Raw genomic sequence first — 20,095 nt, 5'->3', positions numbered from 1 at the left:
TCTTGGCTGGCAGGCTCAGAAGTTAAGGCTTCATCCACAGGAAACAACGAGGGTTGGGGGTGGGCGTGGGGAGGGGCATGGGAAGTAGCAAGAAGGGATTTGATTCTTAGAAAGATTTGGAGGGGCAAGCCTGGCGGCAGGGTGAGCCGCTAGGAGCCTCCTAGGACCTAGGTGACCCCGAGCCCAAGCAGACATCAGCAAGAGCCATTCATGCAGAGAGTCTGGGAAGCAGGGAGGGCCAGGGTCCGTGAGGGCGGGCAGCGGGACCCATGACCCTAGACGGTGAGGTGGTTCCGTCGCCTAAGACCTTCAGAACCAAGCACCGGCCCCACAGCCAGATTCTCGGAGGAGTAGCCGAGATGGGGCTTGAGGGAGGGGGGCCCGAAATCAGGAAGCATTAAAGGCAAGCTGGTACCGGGAAGCAGCTCTGGGTTGGGAGCCAGGAAACCAGGGTTCCTGTCTTTCCTCTCCAACTTCGAGCTGGTGGAAGCGGTGCGACTCGTCCCACTTCTATGTGCCTGCAAAATGGCAACAACGCTGTGTGGGACGGAAGCGGGATACCACGTGGGAAAGCGCCTTGGAACTGAAGCCCCAACAGGGTTACTCAATTCCAGAGGATTCATATGAAACCTGCATTTCATATGAAAAGAACCGACGTAGCCATTTTCCTTCACCGTAACAGCCGTTTCAGCAAATTTGGCCGCTGCCCAACGCCTCAGGGTCGTTGTAATACAACTCTCCGCCGGCGAGTCCGAGGCTTTTCACTAAGTTTGAACTCGGCCGCTCGCCGTAGAGCCTCTAAGTCCCGCCTACGAAACTGACGTCCCGGTCGGAACGTAAGCAAGGCGAGGACGAGCGTGCGTGGAAACGGCACCCAGTACCCGCCCCCCGACCCGACGTCTGCCGCGGGCGCGCGCTCTCACACCGGAAGGGGCGGAGCTAGACTGGGATTTATATATTGCGCGCTGAGAGTCGAACGATCTCTACCGGCAGCATCCGACGGCTGGATGGTGAGTGTTGTGATGGCGGACTTCTACTTGTCCGCTGCGGCGGCATGAGTGAATCCGCGGCACATCCCCGCCATCTCGCCTCACCCGGCGCCGGGGTTGTGCTCTAGGAGCATGGGGCACTCAGCAGAATCCGCAGTCAGGTCTATTTTCTGAAAATGTCCGAGGCTTGAGGTTGGCTTTGGGCCTGCCGGTCGGCTGGCAAGAGGCCTTGCCACGGGAGCTGGGTTGGGGGGCCCGGGCCCGATAATCTTCAGGCCATGGACTTATCCTAGATCTCGACCTCAACATTCGAGATCCGAGTCATGAGCACTTTCGCCAGGAGGACCTTGGGTGGGGGCGTTTGGCACTGTTGTGAAAGTGGGAGGTGCAGAAATCCAGGCCGCAGGCGGCAGGGGAGGCTTTGGGTATGGGTTGTTGAATCCTCTTCTGAAACGTCTGGGACGGTTGGTACAACCTCTTGGGCCTCTAGAGTTCTCAGAAACCAGAGATGATGAACTTACTGACGGGCGGACAGAGATTGTGTGCTGATTGTCATGTTCTGATTTGGTTCTGTCGAGTTCTAGTGGCCTCCACTTGCCCGTTTAGCTCCCCTTGGGAGCATGAGGAACCTTTACTACTATTATCTGCCACCCAGGCGTTTGACCAGAAGTCCCTATTGTGGACAGGATCTGTTTCTTTTATTTAATCTTTATTGGAGTACAATTGCTTTACAGTGTTGTGTTAGTTTCTGTTGTACAACAAAGTGAATCAGCCATACGCATACATATATCCCCATATCCCCTCCCTCTTGCGTCTCCCTCCTGCCCTCCCTATCCCATCCTAGGTCGTCACAAAGCACCGGGCTGATCTCCCTGTGCTGTGCAGCAGCTTCCTACCAGCCATCCATTTTGCATTTGGTAGCGTGTATATGTCAGTGCTACTCTCTCACTTCGTCCCAGCTTCCCCCCACCCCCGTGTCCTCAAGTCCGTTCTCAACATCTGCGTTTTTATTCCTGCCCTGCCACTAGGTTCATCAGTACTGTTTTTATAGATTGCATTTATGTGCGTTGGCATGCGGTATTTTTCTTTTTCTGACTTCACTTTGTATGACGGACTCTCGGTCCATCCACCTCATCACAGATAACTGAATTTCGTTCCTTTTTATGGCTCAGTAACATTCCATTGTATGTCTGTGCGTGATCAGAATCTTAACTGACTTGCACATAAGGCTGCTGGTTAAGCGATTTTTAATACCATGACCTGGTGTGCCTTTGTCCTCTTTAGAGGAAAAGGTGGATGGTTCATGTTCTGTAAATTATAGGGTGAGGGTTTGAGATAAATGTTAACTCATTTGGCTGAATAATGCCTTTTAGATGTGTGATCCCGAAAAAAGTAAATCCCGCACGTAAGCCCGTTACCTGGGTTGCTGGTGTGGATCTAGCATTGCTGGGAATCTTCTTAGAACCTAGGCCTCTGGGGATGAAGAGGCGTGAGCTGCTTAGAAGGTGCTAACGTTGATCGATCATTTTCTCCTAGTCTCACAGGAAGTTCTCTGCTCCCAGGCATGGGTCCCTGGGCTTTCTGCCTCGGAAGCGCAGCAGCCGGCACCGCGGGAAGGTGAAGAGCTTCCCCAAGGATGACTCTTGCAAGCCCGTGCACCTCACAGCCTTCCTCGGCTACAAGGCTGGCATGACCCACATTGTGAGGGAGGTCGATAGGCCAGGGTCCAGTAAGTACATGCTGCATCTTCCCAGCTGATGGGAGGGTAGGAGTTGGTGGGAACTGACTAGATGGGGCCAAGCTCTCAGAAGAGAGCAGGCTTTGGAGAGATCAACAGAACCTCTAGATATCACAATGGAAAGATATTTTAGGATTGATTAATGCTTCCAGGGTTCAGGTGGCTGGCACTGCTTGATTTAGGCAGAAGGATGTAATGGAGTCAGGGAGCGTGATGAGGAAATTTGTCAAGAGCTGCAGCAGAGAAGTATGCTAACATGGGAGGTGGCAACCATTGAGGGTTAAATAGAAACTCCACTCACATTTTAGTGGTAGCACTGAACTGTGAGCCTCACCTGAGCGCCTGAATACTACCCACCTTCCTGGGTTGTGAAGTTCGAAGTAGAAAAGGCACTAAGTAGAACACACGGTGCTGGTGATTGAAACACAGTAAATAGACGGTTAGAGTTGTCTATGCTGAGGAATTACTACCTCACTATACTTAGTACTCTTGTATTTTCTAGGTAATAAGGAGTTTGTCTCTGGAGAAGGTTATGATAAACCAGCACCGAAACCAGGCTGTTACTTGGCTGCTTAGGGTCCAGATAGTTTTGTGCTGAAAAGGTCAATGCACACAGACTGAGCATTCAGCAGTGAGGGAGTTTGGGCTGCGATGCAGACTTCCCCACAAACCTTCCTGTCATCTGAAGCAACTTGCATTGCTGGCCTGGGAGGGCACATGACATTTTTCCAAAAGACAGCCCTCCTGCCGGGTACTTGAGGCAGCCCGCTCAGGTCTAACTGCCTGCTTCGTCTGCAGAGGTGAACAAGAAGGAAGTTGTGGAGGCTGTGACCATCGTGGAGACGCCGCCCATGGTCATTGTGGGCATTGTGGGCTACGTGGAAACACCTCGAGGCCTCCGGACCTTTAAGACCATCTTTGCTGAGCATATCAGTGATGAATGCAAAAGGCGCTTCTATAAGAACTGGTAAGGAGGCCGATGCCGCCCTCGCCCTGGGTTAGGCTGGCCCGGAGGGGCAGTGTGCCGTGCAGGGCCTCAGCTCCATAGCTGGGGTGGGAGGAGGTGCTCTGGTGTCAGGTTTAGTTGCAGAACAGAGCAGAACCATTCTTTCCTGCGCTGGGAGGAGCATCTTGAGACATTTCCTTCAGTGTTCACCTTAGTGGGTGCTGCCTTGAGTCAGTATTTCCTGAGTTGCTGGCAAGTGTTGAGTCTACTTAGAAGCTGAGGGATAGCAGTAATGCCCCCATACCCCACCACCCCCGGTGTGTGGTCTGGTTAACGGATAACCTAGAGCAAGAACTTGTGTATCTGAACGTGTGTGACTTGCATCATTAATCTTGTGGACCTCTGCTCAGCTCCGCTCGGCTCTGCCCGATGAGCTCCATCCAGGCTCCGCTTGCCGGTGGAAAAGGCTCCTTAGAAGCCGGCAATGAGCCCCGTCCCCACACGGTGCCCGATTGCCTTCCGCTCACCCTTTGGAGGGGTGATGAAGGCTGGCACCTGGCCCCCTCCCCAACTCTGCTCTACTTCTGAAGGCATAAATCTAAGAAGAAGGCCTTCACCAAATACTGCAAGAAGTGGCAGGATGTAGACGGCAAGAAGCAGCTGGAGAGGGACTTCAGCAGCATGAAGAAGTACTGTCAGGTCATCCGTGTCATTGCCCACACCCAGGTGAGTGCCCACTGCTATGGTCTGTGGAGGTGATGACCTACATGACCACCTGTGGCTTTTGCGGGGCTCAGTTATCTTCTGAGTTGATCCTCAGCTCACACTGGTTTTGTGTCAAGCCTCAGGATTTTAGGGATGGTAAGACTTTGAGGTTCTTAAATTTATTTCCTGGTGGAGGAAGGGGTTGTTAAAAGCAACAAAGTCCAGCCAGTGCCCTGCCTTGAGGCCTGGGTTCCTGGGGCCATGTTTAGGACAGTTGTCTGCTTGCGAAGGCATCCAGGCCTCCTCACATAGGGTTGGTTTTTTTGTTGCCAGCAGAGGGCACTGTGTCCCTGATGGTTCTTAACTGGGGAAAACCATATCCCATTTTAGGAGTACTGGTTGAAGGAACCGGTGAGTCATAACTAACGTTGTCTAGCGCCTAACTGAAAATAGTGTTGAGATGCTGGCTATTTGCACTTCAGACCTGACATGTGAGCTGAATTAGCTCTTGGTTGTCTGGGTAGGAATGGGTGCTGCCTTTGCTGTCAGTCTGGGCGATTATCCTGGGTGTATACCCATGATTCCTAAATGATCAGTAGTCCTGTGTGGTTAGTGGTGACCAGATTACCACAGATTTGTGGTGTGTGTCCATTACTGAAGACGCGTCAGTAGGATAACACTGGACAGCTTTAAAATCTTTGTTTAGATTCATTCCTTAATCACAGCTTGTACTCTCACAGTGTTATCCTGCTCCCAAAATAAGTGGCTTATTGGTAGTTAATAGAGCAAGGTAGATGGCCAGGGTAAACCAGGGCAGGTACCCGAAAGGAACTGGCCAAAATGACAGTGGTCAGGAACATTGGGCTGGTTGGTCCCAGGATCTGGTTAAATCAGCCTGTCTTAATGTGGGCTTGGTGTGTCTGTCAAGGAGCAGCTCATTCTGACCTGATTCAGGCACCAGAATTGAAAGGGGAATGGTACCCAGTGGGGAGTCATGACACTGGAAAGCAAAACTGTTGCCTGTTGTGCGCAGCCTGAGTTCCTCTCACCTTAAAGCATCTGTTCCCTTCTAGATGCGCCTGCTTCCTCTACGCCAGAAGAAGGCCCACCTCATGGAGATCCAGGTGAACGGAGGCACTGTGGCCGAAAAACTGGACTGGGCCCGAGAGAGGCTAGAGCAGCAGGTCCCTGTGAACCAAGTGTTTGGGCAGGATGAGATGATTGATGTCATTGGGGTGACCAAGGGCAAAGGCTACAAAGGTGAGCTTCGCAGTGGCCTACATTGCTGTGGTTAACCTGGGAGAGGGGTGGCAGGCCCAGCTGTTCTGTGATGAGGCCCTGGAATGAGCGCTGGCACAGCGCCCGAGTCAGACTGCGGAAGTATTCCTCGCTGCCTTCCTCCTGAGGACGGTGCTGTGGTCAGGCGGCTGGGGTAGCATGTGGGACCGGGGGTGACATACATACGCTTTGAGCACATTGCAAAACGCACTGGGAGGCTTCCTGAATGCCCTCAGATGAGCATGATCACATTCTAGTAGGCTGATTCTCCAAGGCCTCTTCTTGTTTGCTGATTGTAACTCAAGGGTTATGTCTCAGCTGGTATTCAAGCTTGGACGGAGGTATAAGAAGGGAGAGGACACGGCGATCATGTGTTGCATTGCATGTTCTGTGGACAGAGTACCACAAACTCAAGTTGGGCATTCATAGCAGGGAAGGGCCAATGGCATGGGTGCCAGGCACCCCAGTAATAGCGTGTGTCTATTCCAGGGGTCACCAGCCGTTGGCACACCAAGAAGCTGCCCCGTAAGACCCACCGAGGGCTGCGCAAGGTTGCCTGTATTGGGGCGTGGCATCCTGCACGGGTGGCCTTCTCTGTGGCTCGGGCCGGGCAGAAAGGCTACCATCACCGCACCGAGATCAACAAGAAGGTGAGGTGCCCGAGGGGGTCCTGTGGAGACTCTAACCCGAGGAGGGGCAGGGTGGTCCCACTACTGGGAGCTGGGGGTCCCCGTCCCTGTCACCCTCGGTCCATTTGTGGTGGAGCGTCCCGTGGACTTAGTTGCGCATGTCTGGTGGCAGAGTTCTGGCTCTTGGGTGTCATGAGCGTAAAGTGCCATCCTTGAAGGTGGTTCTGGTGCAGCTGACCCTTGGCAGGGCTGAGGATATGAGCTTTGTCTACCCTCTCCTGTTCCATGGTGTTTGGAGAGGCCTCGTCCACTGTCTCGCTGGATGGCATTGTTTGCAGTTCAGGCCCAGCCACCTTTTCTTTGCTCCGAGCCTGGGACGCCCCCTCGCTAGGGCCGAGGTCATAGCTGCTTCCCCAGAGGCCTTTGTAGGCTAGCCCACCCCCAAGATGGATCATTTGTCCCTAATGGCTGTCCTTGCCTCCAGCCAGCTCCAGAGGCCTCTGAGCTGTCTCCCCGCCCAATTTTCTTGTTCTCAAGTATTTATGCTCATTTCCTCCAGATCTACAAGATTGGCCAGGGCTACCTCATCAAGGATGGCAAACTGATCAAGAACAATGCCTCTACTGATTACGATCTGTCTGACAAGAGCATCAACCCTCTGGTGAGTAATGGGAGCTGTCCTTGCAAAGCCTCAGATATCTGGTCTGGTGGGGGATTTCTGGTTCCAGGCCTCCCCTATGGGGCTGGGGCCATTTTTACAGCCAGTTAACTGGACCCCTGCACAGCATCCAGCTGTCTGTCCACCCTTTGTCATTGGAGGGAGACTGGCTGGTGAGGAGTGGGGTGGCAGGCCCAGCTGTTCAGTGATGAGGCCCTGGAATGAGCGCTGGGTGCGGCGCCCGAGTCAGACTGCGGAAGTATTCCTTGCTGCCTTCCTTCTGAGAACAGCTCTGGTCAGGTGGTGGGACCGCCAGGACCTGCGGCGGGGGGGGTGTCATGTGCGTGGTCAGACCTGTCTCCAGCCCCTTGCTTTATCTGTGCTGACCTCTGATGGCCTTGCTCCTTCCCAGGGTGGCTTTGTCCACTACGGTGAAGTGACCAATGACTTTGTCATGCTCAAAGGCTGCGTGGTGGGAACCAAGAAGCGAGTGCTCACCCTTCGCAAGGTGAGGCTGGAGGAGGGGAGACTGATCTCTGTTAGGGGAGTTGGGAGGGAAAGCGGGGAGGGATTGCTACTCCTGACTTTGAAGTCCCGGGAGGAGGGAAGTCCGTGTCTGGCCTGGCCCAGCTGTTTGCTTCTGTTCTTAAGTGTATTCTCATCCGCCTGGTGGCAGGAGGAAACCCCTTGGTAGTGGCTGGATGGTGGTGTTTGGGGTGGGTGGGTGTCCTGATTCCAGGACTGATTTAGATGGGAGTTGACCTCTGCCCTCTTAAGATGAGGGACCTGTGAACAAAGATGGTACAGAGAAAGGCTTGGCTCTGAACCCTTGCCCTCTTGGTCCACAGTCCTTGCTGGTGCAGACCAAACGGCGGGCCCTGGAGAAGATTGACCTCAAGTTTATTGACACCACCTCCAAATTTGGCCATGGCCGCTTCCAGACTGTGGAGGAGAAGAAAGCGTTCATGGTGAGCACCTACCTTGCTGCCCTCAGGCTGGGGTGGGGGTGGCTTTCAGCTGTCAGCTGTCAGCCTGCCCATCTGGTGCTGATGCAGAGGGGGCCACCTTGTGCATGTGTGTGCCCCAGGCTGTGGAGACCTGCCCGGAATCTGATCGCACTGTGGTTGGCGGTTATTCTTTTTTTTTTTTTCTTAGAATTACTAGGGATATTGTGTCAGAAATAAGGCAAAGTATTTTATGTAGCAGTTATTCTTTTTTTTTTTTTTAATTTTTATTTATTTATTTATTTATGGCTGTGTTGGGTCTTCGTCTCTGTGCGAGGGCCCTCTCCAGTTGCGGCAAGCAGGGGCCACTCTTCATCGCAGTGCGCGGGCCTTTCCTTATCGCGGCCTCTCGTTGCAGAGCACAGGCTCCAGACGCGCAGGCTCAGCAACTGTGGCTCACGGGCCTAGTCGCTCCGCGGCATGTAGGGATCCTCCCAGACCAGGGCTCGAACCCGCGTCCCCCGCATTGGCAGGCAGACCCCCAACCACTGCACCACCAGGGAAGCCCTTGGCGGTTATTCTTAACTGCCTTCTATCTCTAACCTTGCCTGCTGCATTTCTCTCCACAGGGACCACTTAAGAAGGACCGAATTGCAAAGGAAGAAGGGGCCTAATGTCAGAACAGATTATACAGCTGGTAGAATCTCAATAAAATTATTTTCCAGTGAAAATATTTTCATCTGCCTGTACTTCACCTTCCTGGTCCTGGCTGCTTCCCTCGGCCCTCATGCTCCCAGAGGCATGCTGTCCCCCCAGCCTCTTTGGCTGCCTCTTTGCCCTACCACTGGCCGGGCCCTATGCTTGGAGCAGACCAGGCGAAGCGGGAGGCGAGAGCCAGCCAGCCTGGTCTGCCCTGCGCTGTTACAGCCAGCCTGGGGAGTGAGCTCTGTGTGAAATGTTTGTCACAGGGCAAGGAAGCTGGGTCTCTGCTGTACGCGTTGTGTCTGTACAGCTTGGAAGGAGGCAGTGAGGACCTGGTGTTGCTGTTGCCCACGGGCATGGCAGGGCAGACCCCGGCTCTCTGCTGAGTGTACAGATACCTAATTTAGTCACTGATCCATGCAGGAGGGGTTCCAGTTAGGGCTTGTTGAGGTTCTTCTGTAGCCAGCGGCAAAGTTCTGGCCATGGGAGAGGGTGTCATGTAGAAGCCCTGAACGGCACCTGGGACTTAGAAAACACTGGAATGTTTGCTTTGAGGAAAGCCCTGGTAATTAACAAGGACTTCGTTAAAACAGGTGAGAATGTGGACCGGCAGAGGTTGAGTGCCTTGACCAGGCTCACCTGGCTGGTGAGGTCATTGAACCCCAATTTCCATTCTGGTCTAGGTCTGCTTTGGTGACTTGGCTCAGCCCCTTGTCCCATGCCAGTGTCCCCTGTGCTGACCATATATTGTGCACCTGCATCATGTAGGCTGGTAAGAGCTTGGCTGCTAGAGCCCAGCACCCAGGCCTGTGATGTCTGGCCCACCCTTTGGTGGGACGACTGAACCCCAGTCCAGCCCCTGGCATTCCAGGTGTACAAGATGCCCCTGCTTATCCCCCTTCCAGCAGTAGCTGCTCCCCACGTCACATCTGCCCGTGTGGTATGTTTGCCTCAGCCCCACCTAAGCGGAGGGCAGAGAGCACAGCTGCAGCAGCGCTGATGGCCTTGCCCAGCCTTTTGGTTGCCCACCAATTAATCACCTGGGTTCTGGCATCTTCTGAGGCTTAGTTTCCTCTTCGAAAGGGGTAGTGATAGCTGGGGATGGATGGAGGTGCCATACTTACGGTGCTGTCTCAAGATGATGAAGTGGCCTGAGTTGAACCTCTGGTTCCCAATGAGCATGGTATCCCCATGACTCGTGTGAGGCCCTAAGGTGTCGAGTCAAGGCACAGAGGAGGTTGCAGGAATTATATGTGGGCCCTGAGGCGGAGGCTAGCTGAGGTCTGGAGGGGCTGAGCAAGAGTCCTTGGCGTGGGACCCCTCCCCAACGTCTGCACACTTTTCTGGAGTCCATTCTGAGCTCTGTGTGGGGCAGTGGGCCTCAAAGCCAACTTCTGGGCCAATTTGCTACCCCATGCAGCACCCGTGGGCTCAGGATCCAGGCCTAGACTGGCCAGAGCTGCATTTCAGGCTGGAGCCACCAGGGGGCGAGAGTGGGCAGCACCCAGTTGGGGCAGCCTTGCAGGAGGACCTCTCTGGGCTTTGCAGGGGGCGCAGAATCCCTTCCCCAACCAGGGTCTCTTCAGCCCCATAATCCTGGGAGTCAAGCCCACAGCCAGAGGGGGTCAGGACTTACTCCAAGGCCACCAGGCACCTGTGGCAGAGCCAGGCGTGGGAGCTGGGCTTTTGGTCTTTGGTCTGGGTTCTTTTCACTGCGGGAGCTTCTCTCCAGTCACATCCTGGGGAGGGTGCTGAGCTGGGCAGTGGCCCCACCTCGTACCCTCACTACCCTCACTCGTCCCGGTTGACCTTGGCCTCTTAGCCTGTGGGCCTCCCCAGACTCTTAGGCCAGCCCTGGAGCCCAGCTGCCCACCCAGCCCAGGTACAAAACGCTTTGCTGGTTTGAGACGTCCTGGCTGTGCCTCACTCCCTTTTGGGACTCTGCCCAGTTGTAGGTATGGCCAGGATGACTCCGGACGTGAGTCCAGGGAACAGGCTGAGGGTGTGCACACGTGCCTCCAACAGCACAGGTAGAGCACACGCTCATGTCCCCACACGTGTGACGTGCACGACGAGCCTTTTCAGGGGCAGGCTTGCTTGACAAGGGCTGAGCCCCTATCTGTTGACCATCCCCACGTCCCCGTCCTCATTTCTGCCCTGCCCCTGGCCAATGAGTGCTTTGAGGCACGCCCAAGATCACAAATCAGCCTCAGCCTCATCTGGTTGGGGACTGGCTGCCTCAGAGGTGGTGGTTATGGGACCCAGTGTGGAAGACAGCCCCAGCGTGTGCACACAACGCCTGGAACCGGTCAGGACGAGTAATTGGGCTTCCTGGGGGCAGCGGAAAGCTCAGCCACGTGTGTGGGATCAGCTTCATTCTCAAGAAACCTGAGCGCCAGCGGTGGACAGAGCACTCCTCCAGGTGCTGCGGGAGCAGTGCTGAACTCAAAGGTCCATCTCTCAAGGAGCTTTTATTTTAGTTGGGGAGGGCAGACAGTAGACACAGGCAAACAAGACAGTTTTAGAAGTGATGAGGGACTTCCCCTGGCAGCCCAGTGGTTAAGACTCTGCTCTTCCACTGCAGGGGGTGTGGGTTTGATCCCTGAAGATCACACATGCCGTGTGGCCTAAAAAAGTAAAAAAGAAAGCATTGGTCTGCTAAGATAATATTCGGGTAATAGAAGTGATAACGCTTTCGCCCTGAATTAAGGCCAGCGGTTTGCTGAAGCTTTTGGTTTTAAGCAGGAGCGTAAAGAAGTATCTGTGGTCTGTTGGCCATTTCAGAACTTCATGCATGAAATGTTTAATTCATTAGAAAGAAACATCTGAGTCATTGGTGATAGATGTGGGCCAGAATTTAGAGATTCCTGATTTAACTTTCTTCATTAGAATTATATTACTGTTAAATCTAATTAGTACAAAAGTTGCTGTGGATCCAAAAACAGAATGATTCTGAACTGAGCTTTCTTTGAATATTATCCTTTTGTATGGTCAGGGCCCTGAATTGTATATTTTAGACTACATTCAAATTGGAAACTTAGTAAATATAAGTTTTGGGCTGTAAAACTTTTTGAGTTGTATATTGGATTGTGAGAGTGCAACTGTATTATGGACATTGGGAAAGTTACTTTCATAGTAAATGCACTTTATTTTTTTAATTAAAAAAAATTTTTTTTTTTGCCCACACTGCATGGCTTGCGGGATCTTGGTTCCCTGACCAGGGATTGAACCCGGGTCCACGGCACTGAAAGCACAGAGTCCTAACCACTGGACCGCCAGGGAATTCCCCTAAATGCACTTAGAAAAAAAGTGATGAATGCTGTGAAGAAATAAGACAGGACATTGGGATGCCGAGTGATGGGGCAGAGGAGGCCTTTCTGAGACCTGAGGGTGTAAAGGATCCAGCCTGGTGGAGCTCTAAGGGGAGAACACCCCATGTGGAGGGAAGAGGAGGCACAAAGGCCCTGAGGTGGGAACGAGGCTTTGGGGCTCAGCTATGAACTCCCGAGGGAGGCAGCTGAGTGAGTTCCACGAAGGTGGGACCGGCTCCCACCACCACCCCCCGCTGCCTCCAGAGCCACGACCTGGCATATAGTAGGTGCTCAGTAAATGTTGCTCCCAGGGTCTCTGGGAGTCGCCCGTGCTTGTGTACGTCTGGGTGTCCCACGAGGGGGTCCCCAGGCATTTCCGTGGGCCTGTGGTGGGCTGGGCAGCGGTCTGGGCCTCCTGTAGACCTTGTTTGTGTGTGTCACAGAGAGCGCATCTCCAAGTGCCTGGCGGTGTGTGCTTCCTGTCACCAGAATCCCCAGACAGGCCTCTCTGGGATCCTGTGGTGACAGAAAAAGGAGCCTCATTCCATTCCTCCTGGAAAAAAAAAAAAAAAGAAAATACCTGCTGGGAATGTCTGAGCACGTGGGAACAGGGAGGTGGCAGGAGCCACCATTGCCTTAAAAGGCAGAGCCAGTGACTTCGTGGAGCTTACCTGGGGGTGGCCTTGGGGGGTGGAGGGGTGGACAGCCTGCTGCCTCCTCGAGGGCTCACCCCCAAGTGCTCTCCCCCGATTCTCACTGACAGCCTTGCCAGTGGGGGTGCATGTTCGCCCCTCAGTCCTCATCCCCCAGAGCCTCCAGCCCTGTCCCCCCACCCCGGGGGGGGGCCGCCCAGCCCTGGCTTCCAGCGGCCTCACCCTCCTCCCATCGGCTCTCAGCAGGAAGCTGCTTGTCTGAAGCTTCTGTGGTGCCCCTGCCCTTCATGCGATGTTCTGGCACTCGGGCTGGCACTCGGGGCCTGCCGACCCTACCAGCATCGTGTGCCTCCTGGGGTCTGGACTCCTGGGCTGCTCCCAGGAGCCCAAATAGCTCTCCCTGTGCTTTCAGCAGAGGCTCTGAAGCCCGGTCTGGACCTCTGAGAGGAGGGGGGCCTGACCCGAACTCTTGGAGGCAAGAGAGCAACATCCATGAGCCCAGGAATGAGAGAGGTGGCATCCAGGAAACTTCCAGGGCCTATTAATACATCAGAACTATTAAATGTCTGAATGACTGTGTCCTTGGCATCCATCGGCCGCCTGGACTCATGATGCTGCCCAGGGCCCAACTTCACCAGCCCCTGGCCCTCGATAACAAGCGCTCATGTTGACTTTGAATGCCTCTGGAGGGTGGTGCCCAGGCTGACAGGTAGTAGTAATTGTGAATACCTTGTACCTATTGGGTACTGTCCTAAGTACTTTATATATATAAACTCAGTACTCAGGATCACCCCTTGAGGCAGCTTCTATTATTACCCCATTTTATAAACAAGAAACTGAGGCTCAGAGAGAGTGAGCCACTTGCCCAAGGGCACACAGTGTATAACCGGCAGGGCTGGGATTTGAGCCCAGGCATCACTTCACCCTGAACCTATGGTACTAGGGGCCAGGAAAGCATATTTTGGCTCAAGGGAGAGAGTCAGGTGCTTATTTGGTTTTGGGTTTTTTGGCTGCGCGTGCAGCGTGCACGATCTTAGTTCCCCAACCAGGGATTGAACCCATGCCCCCTGCAGTGGAAGTATGGAGTCTTAACCACAGGACTGCCAGGAAAGTCCCCAAGGGTGCTTGTTTTTTGAGTACCTACTGTGTGCCAAGCATTGTGTTGGACCCTTTCAAAGCTATCTTATTTAATCCTTGCAATCACTATTCCCATTTTACAGATGGGGCCCAGAGAGATTCAGAGAATCCTCCCAGGTCAGAGAGCTAGAATATAGTCTGCCAGGCATCTTAGGTGCTGTGTCTCACTGAGTGATCATGACAGCCCTGTGAGTCGTGAGTCCAGGTTCCTGTTGACACTCCTGTTTTCACAGTGAGGACATGGCGGCTTGGAGAGACCGAGCAACGGCCTTTCACTCGGGAGTGCTGAAGCAGAGAGTCAAATCCAAGCATCAGCAGCTCAGCGCTAACCACTGCACCGCACTGCCCTCACCGAGTGGGGGCCTGGAGGCTCCCCGTGAGGAGCAGGAGGGACACCTCATCCCAGCAGCCACCGCGGCACCAGTGTTCCTTCGCCCGCCACTTCTTGTAGGCGCACACCCTGGGGCCCCTGCTTGCTTGAGAGACGGGGGGCACCAGGGGATGCTACCCTCAGGGCTGCCAGCAGACAGGTCGGGGTAGGGGAGCCAGGTACCACAGCCGGCCCCACCTCCTCCTGCCCCAGCCCCACAGCTGGCCTCTGGGTCACCGGGCCTCATGTGACTATGGAGAAGTAGCCCCTCCCGGCCGCTCCCCGCCCCCCACCCCCCACCCCGGCCACATGCTGCCAGGCAGAGGAAAAGGGCCGTGAGGGAAGGAGCTAAAGATAGCTGACTCGCCGACTTCCCCATCCTCGCTGGCCATCACCTCATCCCCCGTGGGCTCCTCCAGTGGGTCCCCACCCCAGCGGCAGCCACTCAGAGCCTGGTTGCCCAGCCTGGGGCACCGCACAGGGACCCAGGCAGTGGTCCTGATGTGAAGATTACCTACCCTCCGGGCACCGGGCCAGGCAGGGATGTGCCTCGTCCACTCTCGAAGTACCCCCTGACAGGAAAGGAGCATTATTATCAACCCTGTTGTTTTTTTAAAAAATAAATTTATGTATTTATTTGTTTGTTTATTTTTATCACCCCTGTTATTTATTTATTTATTTATTTATTTTTGGCTGCATTGGGTCTTCGTTGCTGTGCACGGCTTCCTCTAGTTGTGGCGAGCAGGGGCTACTCTTCGTTGCGGTGCGCGGGCTTCTCATTGCGGTGGCTTCTCTTGTTGCGGAGCACGAGCTCTAGGCACACCGGCTTCAGTAATTGTGGCGCATGGGCTTAGTTGCTCTGCGGCATGTGGGATCTTCCCGGACCAGGGCTCGAACCCGTGTCCCCTGCGTTGGCAGGCGGATTCTTAACCAGTGAACCACCAGGAAGTCCTCACCCCTGTCTTATAGGCAGGGAGCCCAAGCAGAAGGGGGCAGCAGCTCCCATTCACACACCAGCCCATTCACACACCAGTGCCCATAACACACCTCCACACTGACACAGCCACACCGTTTCCATCAGGCCAGGGCCTGTGAACTCACCAGCACGGCAACACGAAGGCCTGTTGAGACACCATGCCCTCTTGCTTCCTCAGGGCCAGCCACTAACCTAAGCACACCACAGATACATCCCATCAAAGTCAGGGCCCTCCCCTGCTCAAGAGCTTTCCATGGCTGCCCACTGCACATTCATATAATGAAAACATGTATTAAGCACCTCCTACGCATCAGGCACCTTGGTGTGGCATTCAAGACGCGTCGCAATTTAGCCCTAGTCTACCTACCAGCTCGTCACAAGCTGCTGTGCCTCGGTCATGTGGGACCACCAGAGTCATTCTGCCCAGGCCTCCTGGATCTGCTGCAGTGACCCGTGTGTTCACTAGGGCTGGATCCTGGCTCAGTCTCTTCCCAGCACCACGACAGCCCTCGGAGGCCGGAGGGAGGATTCAGTGGGGTCCTGTATGGGATGTGCCCCTGCCCTATAGTCTTCACTCAATGTCCAGCACACACCCTCCATCAGTAAATACTGAATGTGCGGACAGCCCCCTGAAGAGGCAGTAGTTTACTTCCATTTCACAGATGGCAAAACCAGGGCTCAGAGAAGGCAGCTGACTCGCCAAGGCTCACACAGCCAGCACATGGTGCTGCCTGGTCTGGCACCAAGGTCCACAGAGCCCACAGAAGTGGCAGTTGGCAGCCCAAGGGCCAAATCAGCCCACAGATATGTTTAGTTTGGCCCTCGGAGTGAGCTTCACAGCTTTGCTTTTATCTTTAACACCTGATCAATAGCAGAAACCTGGAAGCAATGATCTGAGAGCTGCTAAGGGAGAGTGGTCCCCGCAGCCTGGGGAGTGCCTCTCGGCAGGCAGATGAAGCAGCCCCAGCTGCACGTAAAACTCCCTGAGGGACCCTGCACGCGGCAGCGGCCTCCACAGTTCCTTTGGTATGTGTGAAATATTTTACATTTCATTTAAAAACAAATAAGTCTGATCTGTGCTGTTGGCCTGGCCCTCATCCCAGCTGCCCTGAGAACACAATATATGGGCCTCAGTTTCCTCATCTGAAGCATGGGGGCTCAGGGAGGTCTGGGTTGGACAATTTCTCAGGGCCCTTTCAGCTCCGAGGCTGTGACTGTGAAAGCCAAAGGCCAGTGCAGAGTGAGGGGAGAGAGAAAGGAAAGGAGGGAAAGAAAGAGAATTCCATGGGCAGCAGCAATCGGGGAAGTCTTCCTGAAAGAGGGAGGCTTGACCTGAACTGTGAAGGCTGAGCAACACCCAGCCCAGGGCTAACCTGAATAGGAATGGATGGTTCTGGAAGGGTGGGAAAGCACAGTTCAAAGGAATGAGTTTGTAACAGAGAGATTTCAGGCACAGCAGGAAGCAAGTTGAGGAGAGATTTGGGGGTGGGTTGTGGGAGGTCTTCCCTGAGACCCTCCATCACACCTCGTCACAGGGGACCCGCTTCTCCACACCAGGGTGGGGTGGGTGGGAGTGGGGCAGTTGGCTTCTTGGCCTGTCCGTGCACTGTGTCTGGAGCCTGCCGTGCATTGGCTCATTTACTCCTCACATCTAGGGCCGGCAGGTACGACGAGGACCCCCATTTCACAGAAGAGGAATCTGGGCTTGACCCCCAGGCTCCTCTGGGCCTCTTTTATCTAGGGGAGGGAAAGGAGAGGAGGCCTTTCATAGAAGCAGGAGGCTGATCGCTGAAAGCGTCTGCCTAGGCTGTTCCGCCTGCTGGGCATGCTTTTCCCTCTGATGCCCGCTGTCTCTGCTCTCCACTGCTCCCTCACCACCCCCACCAGGGCTATCACTGCGTTATTATTTGTGCTGCTTTTTGCTCCGTGTCCATCTTCCCAGCCAGATGGCACCTCCTCGAGTCAGGGGCTGGGTCTGCTCTGCTCATTTTGTGCCCTCTGCACCCAGCGCAGTGCCGAGCACGTAGTAGGTGTTTAATAAATATTTGTTGAAAGACTAATAGACCGAAGGTATGAATAAACAAACTTCAGAACGAGTGAAGTGATTTGCCCAAGGTCATCCAGGTGGTCAGGGAAGCGTGGCCCTGGTGGAAACCAGGGCTCCTGCCTCTTGCCTTCTGTCTGGTTCCCCTGCTTCTATCTGGGTGCCCTTGTCTAGTCTCCACCCAGCAACCAGAGTGACCCTGTTAGAACTTAAGTCAGGTTGCATCCCTCCATATGGAGTTTCGGTTTTACAAGATGAGTGACAGGGATGGGTGGTGGTGATGGCTGCATGACAAGGTGAATGTATTTCATACCACTGAACTGTGTACTTAAAAATGGTGAAGTTGGACTTCCCTGGTGGTCCAGTGGTTAAGACTCCACAGTTCTACTGCAGGGGAGGAGGACTCGATCCCCATTTGGGGAACTAAGATCCCACATCCAGCGCAGTGCGGCCAAAAAAACCCAAAAAGTTTAAGTTGGTATATTTTATGTTACATGTATTTTTTTTTTACTATTTGAAATGCATCCTCTTTATTTATTTATTTATTTATTTATTTATTTATTTATTTATTTATTTATTTATTTATTTATTTATGGCTGTGTTGGGTCTTCGTTTCTGCACGAGGGCTTTCTCTAGTTGCGGCAAGCGGGGGCCACTCTTCATCGCGGTGCGCGGGCCTCTCACTATCGTGGCCTCCCTTGTTGCGGAGCACAGGCTCCAGACGCGCAGGCTCAGTAGTTGTGGCTCACGGGCCTAGCCGCTCTGCGGCATGTGGGATCTTCCTAGACCAGGGCTCGAACCCGTGTCCCCTGCATTGGCAGGCAGATTCTCAACCACTGCACCACCAGGGAAGCCCTTTTCTTTAATTTTTAAAAATTTATTTTATTTATTTTTGGTTGCGTTGGGTCTTCGTTGTTGCGCTACTCTTGGTTGTGGTGCGCGGGCTTCTCATTGTGGTGGCTTCTCTTGTTGCGGAGCATGGGTTCTAGTCACGCAGGCTTCAGTAGTTGCGGCACGTGGGCTCAGTAGTTGTGGCTCTTGGGCTCTAGAGCACAGGCTCGGTAGTAGTGGCGCACGGGCTTAGTTGCTCCGCAGCATGTGGGATCTTCCCGGACCAGGGATCGAACCCGTGTCCCCTGCACTGGTAGGCGAATTCTTGACCACTGCACCACCAGGGTAGCCCTGTTACATGTACACACACACACACACACACACACACACACACACACACACAGCATCCCTCCTCTGCTCCAAACCCTGCATAGCTCCCATCACATGCCCAGTCACCAGAGGAAAAGCCCAGGCCACCACAGTGGGCCAGGCCCTTCACCTCCCCAACGTCCCCTCCCTCGCTCATACTCATCCACAGCCACACTGGCTTCCTCTCTGTTCCTCTAACATGGCGGGCTCACTCCTGCCTCAGGACCTTTGCACTGGCTCTCCCCTCTTCCTGGAATGCCCCTCGCCTAGAAATCTGCAGAGATGCTGCCCTCTCAGTGAGGAGATCACCCTAACTGCCCCTGCAACCTGCTCCCCCAGCACTCCTGATGCCCCTGCGGGCTCAACTTTCTCTCCTCCACTGCCTATTCCCTGCCACCATCTGTAGAATGGAATTATTCATCATGTTTACTGTTTGTTTTCTCCACTCCCTGTTCTCCCGGCTTCCAGAGAAGTCAGGGTGGGAAGGGATGTGGTCTGGAGTGCGTGAGAGAGAGGGGAGAGCTCCAAGGCGGCAGCAACTTCCTCAAAGCAAATTTAGGAAAAGCTGAAGTGAAAAAGGCTTGGGCAGCTGAGGACTTCCTGCAGCCGGTCCCAGGGGCTGGGGGCTTGCGTCCAAGTCTGTGTGCGTATGTGTGACTTTCTGTGTGTCTCTCTCTGTGTATAATTATGTGGGCCGAGGGGATCCTGAAACAAGGGCCATGCCTTCTCAGAGCTTTAGGCGGTCGAGCTAGGCGGTCTCTGGCTCCAGGATGCCCCGAGATTCCCCAGTGCTGTGGGCCCAGCGCTTCTGTCCTTCCCTCTCCCTGGACAATGCAACCTAATGGGACAGCACGTGGGCTCTGGAGCCGGGCTTTCAGGGCACCTATCCCAGCTCTGCCACTGACTGTGTGACTCTGAGGAAGCAATTCAGGCACACTGTGCCTTGGTCTCATCATCTGAAAAATGGGCATGATCAGACCGGAATCTATTCCTGTGGCTCTTGCTGGGATTTGATGAGCAAAGACATGTGAGGGGCCGAGACCAGCGGTGGGCCCTCAGTAAAGACTCACTATTGGTGTCGGTCTAAGACCCAGACTGGGTGAGACCCAGCCCAGCCTCCCCAGACTTGGGGAGTGGGTGTCTGGGCAGAGGCTGCCACTGGCAGTGCAGTGAGGCTGCAGAGGGGAAATCCAAGGTGGCGCAGAGGAGGCACTGGCCCCAGGCAGGTGGCCTTGCTGAAGCCTTAGAGATGAGGGTGCTCTGGCTGGGGACGGAGGGGGAGGGGAGTGGGCTGCAGAGAGATGGCCTGGCGGGGGCTGCCAGGAACTCAGTGAGACCCATGCCTGGTGGGATCAAGGGATGAGGCTGGAGTGCAGCCACAAAGCTCTAACCGAGTGCCAGGCTGCCTTAGACTTTGTCCCTGGGCAGTGGGGAGCCATGGAGGTGTCTGAGTGGGGGCGTGGAGGCCTCAGCTCAAGACTTCTGGTTCCAGGCCAGCGGGGAGACACCCTCACAGCATAGGCTGGCAAGATGAGACATTTTTGTACAAAATACTTAGAAAACAAAGCCTGAGTAATTAAGAGCACTCTGCTTGGTGGAACAGTAAAGTCTCAAGGGGCAAAGAGGCCCAGGGGAACACGATCTGGGAAGACTTCCTGGAGGAGGAGGCCCTAGAAGTGAGCCTTAGTGGAAGCAATAAGGGACTCTGCTGCACTGTGTTGGGTGACTTTGGGTAAATGGCTGCCCTCTCTGGTCTCAGGTCCCACGTGCCCTGCCAGGTCTGACCCAGGCTTCTCCCCAGTGGTTGTCTCAGCT

General features: G+C 54.3%; 1 protein-coding gene and 5 non-coding genes across 6 annotated transcripts; all 6 read left to right on the top strand.

The window, feature by feature from the left end:
• The first annotated feature begins 992 nt into the window (after positions 1 to 992).
• On the top strand, positions 993 to 8,618 carry RPL3 (ribosomal protein L3). Its single transcript, XM_068560202.1, has 10 exons — positions 993 to 1,010; positions 2,526 to 2,718; positions 3,526 to 3,694; positions 4,264 to 4,399; positions 5,452 to 5,638; positions 6,146 to 6,306; positions 6,845 to 6,946; positions 7,356 to 7,451; positions 7,792 to 7,911; positions 8,517 to 8,618. The coding sequence occupies exons 1-10, from the start codon at positions 1,008 to 1,010 to the stop codon at positions 8,559 to 8,561; spliced, it is 1,212 nt and encodes a 403-aa protein (XP_068416303.1). The 5' UTR covers positions 993 to 1,007; the 3' UTR covers positions 8,562 to 8,618.
• On the top strand, positions 1,493 to 1,556 carry LOC137775976 (small nucleolar RNA SNORD43). Its single transcript, XR_011076102.1, has one exon. It is a non-coding gene; the product is annotated as a small nucleolar RNA SNORD43 (small nucleolar RNA).
• LOC137776004 (small nucleolar RNA U82P) lies at positions 4,209 to 4,263 on the top strand. The gene has a single exon (XR_011076127.1). It is a non-coding gene; the product is annotated as a small nucleolar RNA U82P (small nucleolar RNA).
• Positions 5,698 to 5,790, top strand: LOC137775998 (small nucleolar RNA U83B). Its single transcript, XR_011076122.1, has one exon. It is a non-coding gene; the product is annotated as a small nucleolar RNA U83B (small nucleolar RNA).
• On the top strand, positions 7,141 to 7,234 carry LOC137775997 (small nucleolar RNA U83B). Its single transcript, XR_011076121.1, has one exon. It is a non-coding gene; the product is annotated as a small nucleolar RNA U83B (small nucleolar RNA).
• Positions 8,619 to 11,283: 2,665 nt separating the features above from the next.
• LOC137775986 (small nucleolar RNA SNORA2/SNORA34 family) lies at positions 11,284 to 11,416 on the top strand. Its single transcript, XR_011076111.1, has one exon. It is a non-coding gene; the product is annotated as a small nucleolar RNA SNORA2/SNORA34 family (small nucleolar RNA).
• Positions 11,417 to 20,095: the final 8,679 nt, after the last annotated feature.

The sequence above is a fragment of the Eschrichtius robustus genome, chromosome 13 (genome assembly GCF_028021215.1).
Source record: "Eschrichtius robustus isolate mEscRob2 chromosome 13, mEscRob2.pri, whole genome shotgun sequence".
In the NCBI taxonomy this organism is placed as follows: domain Eukaryota; kingdom Metazoa; phylum Chordata; class Mammalia; order Artiodactyla; family Eschrichtiidae; genus Eschrichtius; species Eschrichtius robustus.
Note: the sequence above shows the minus strand (reverse complement) of the source record. Positions and strands in the feature narration are given on the sequence as shown.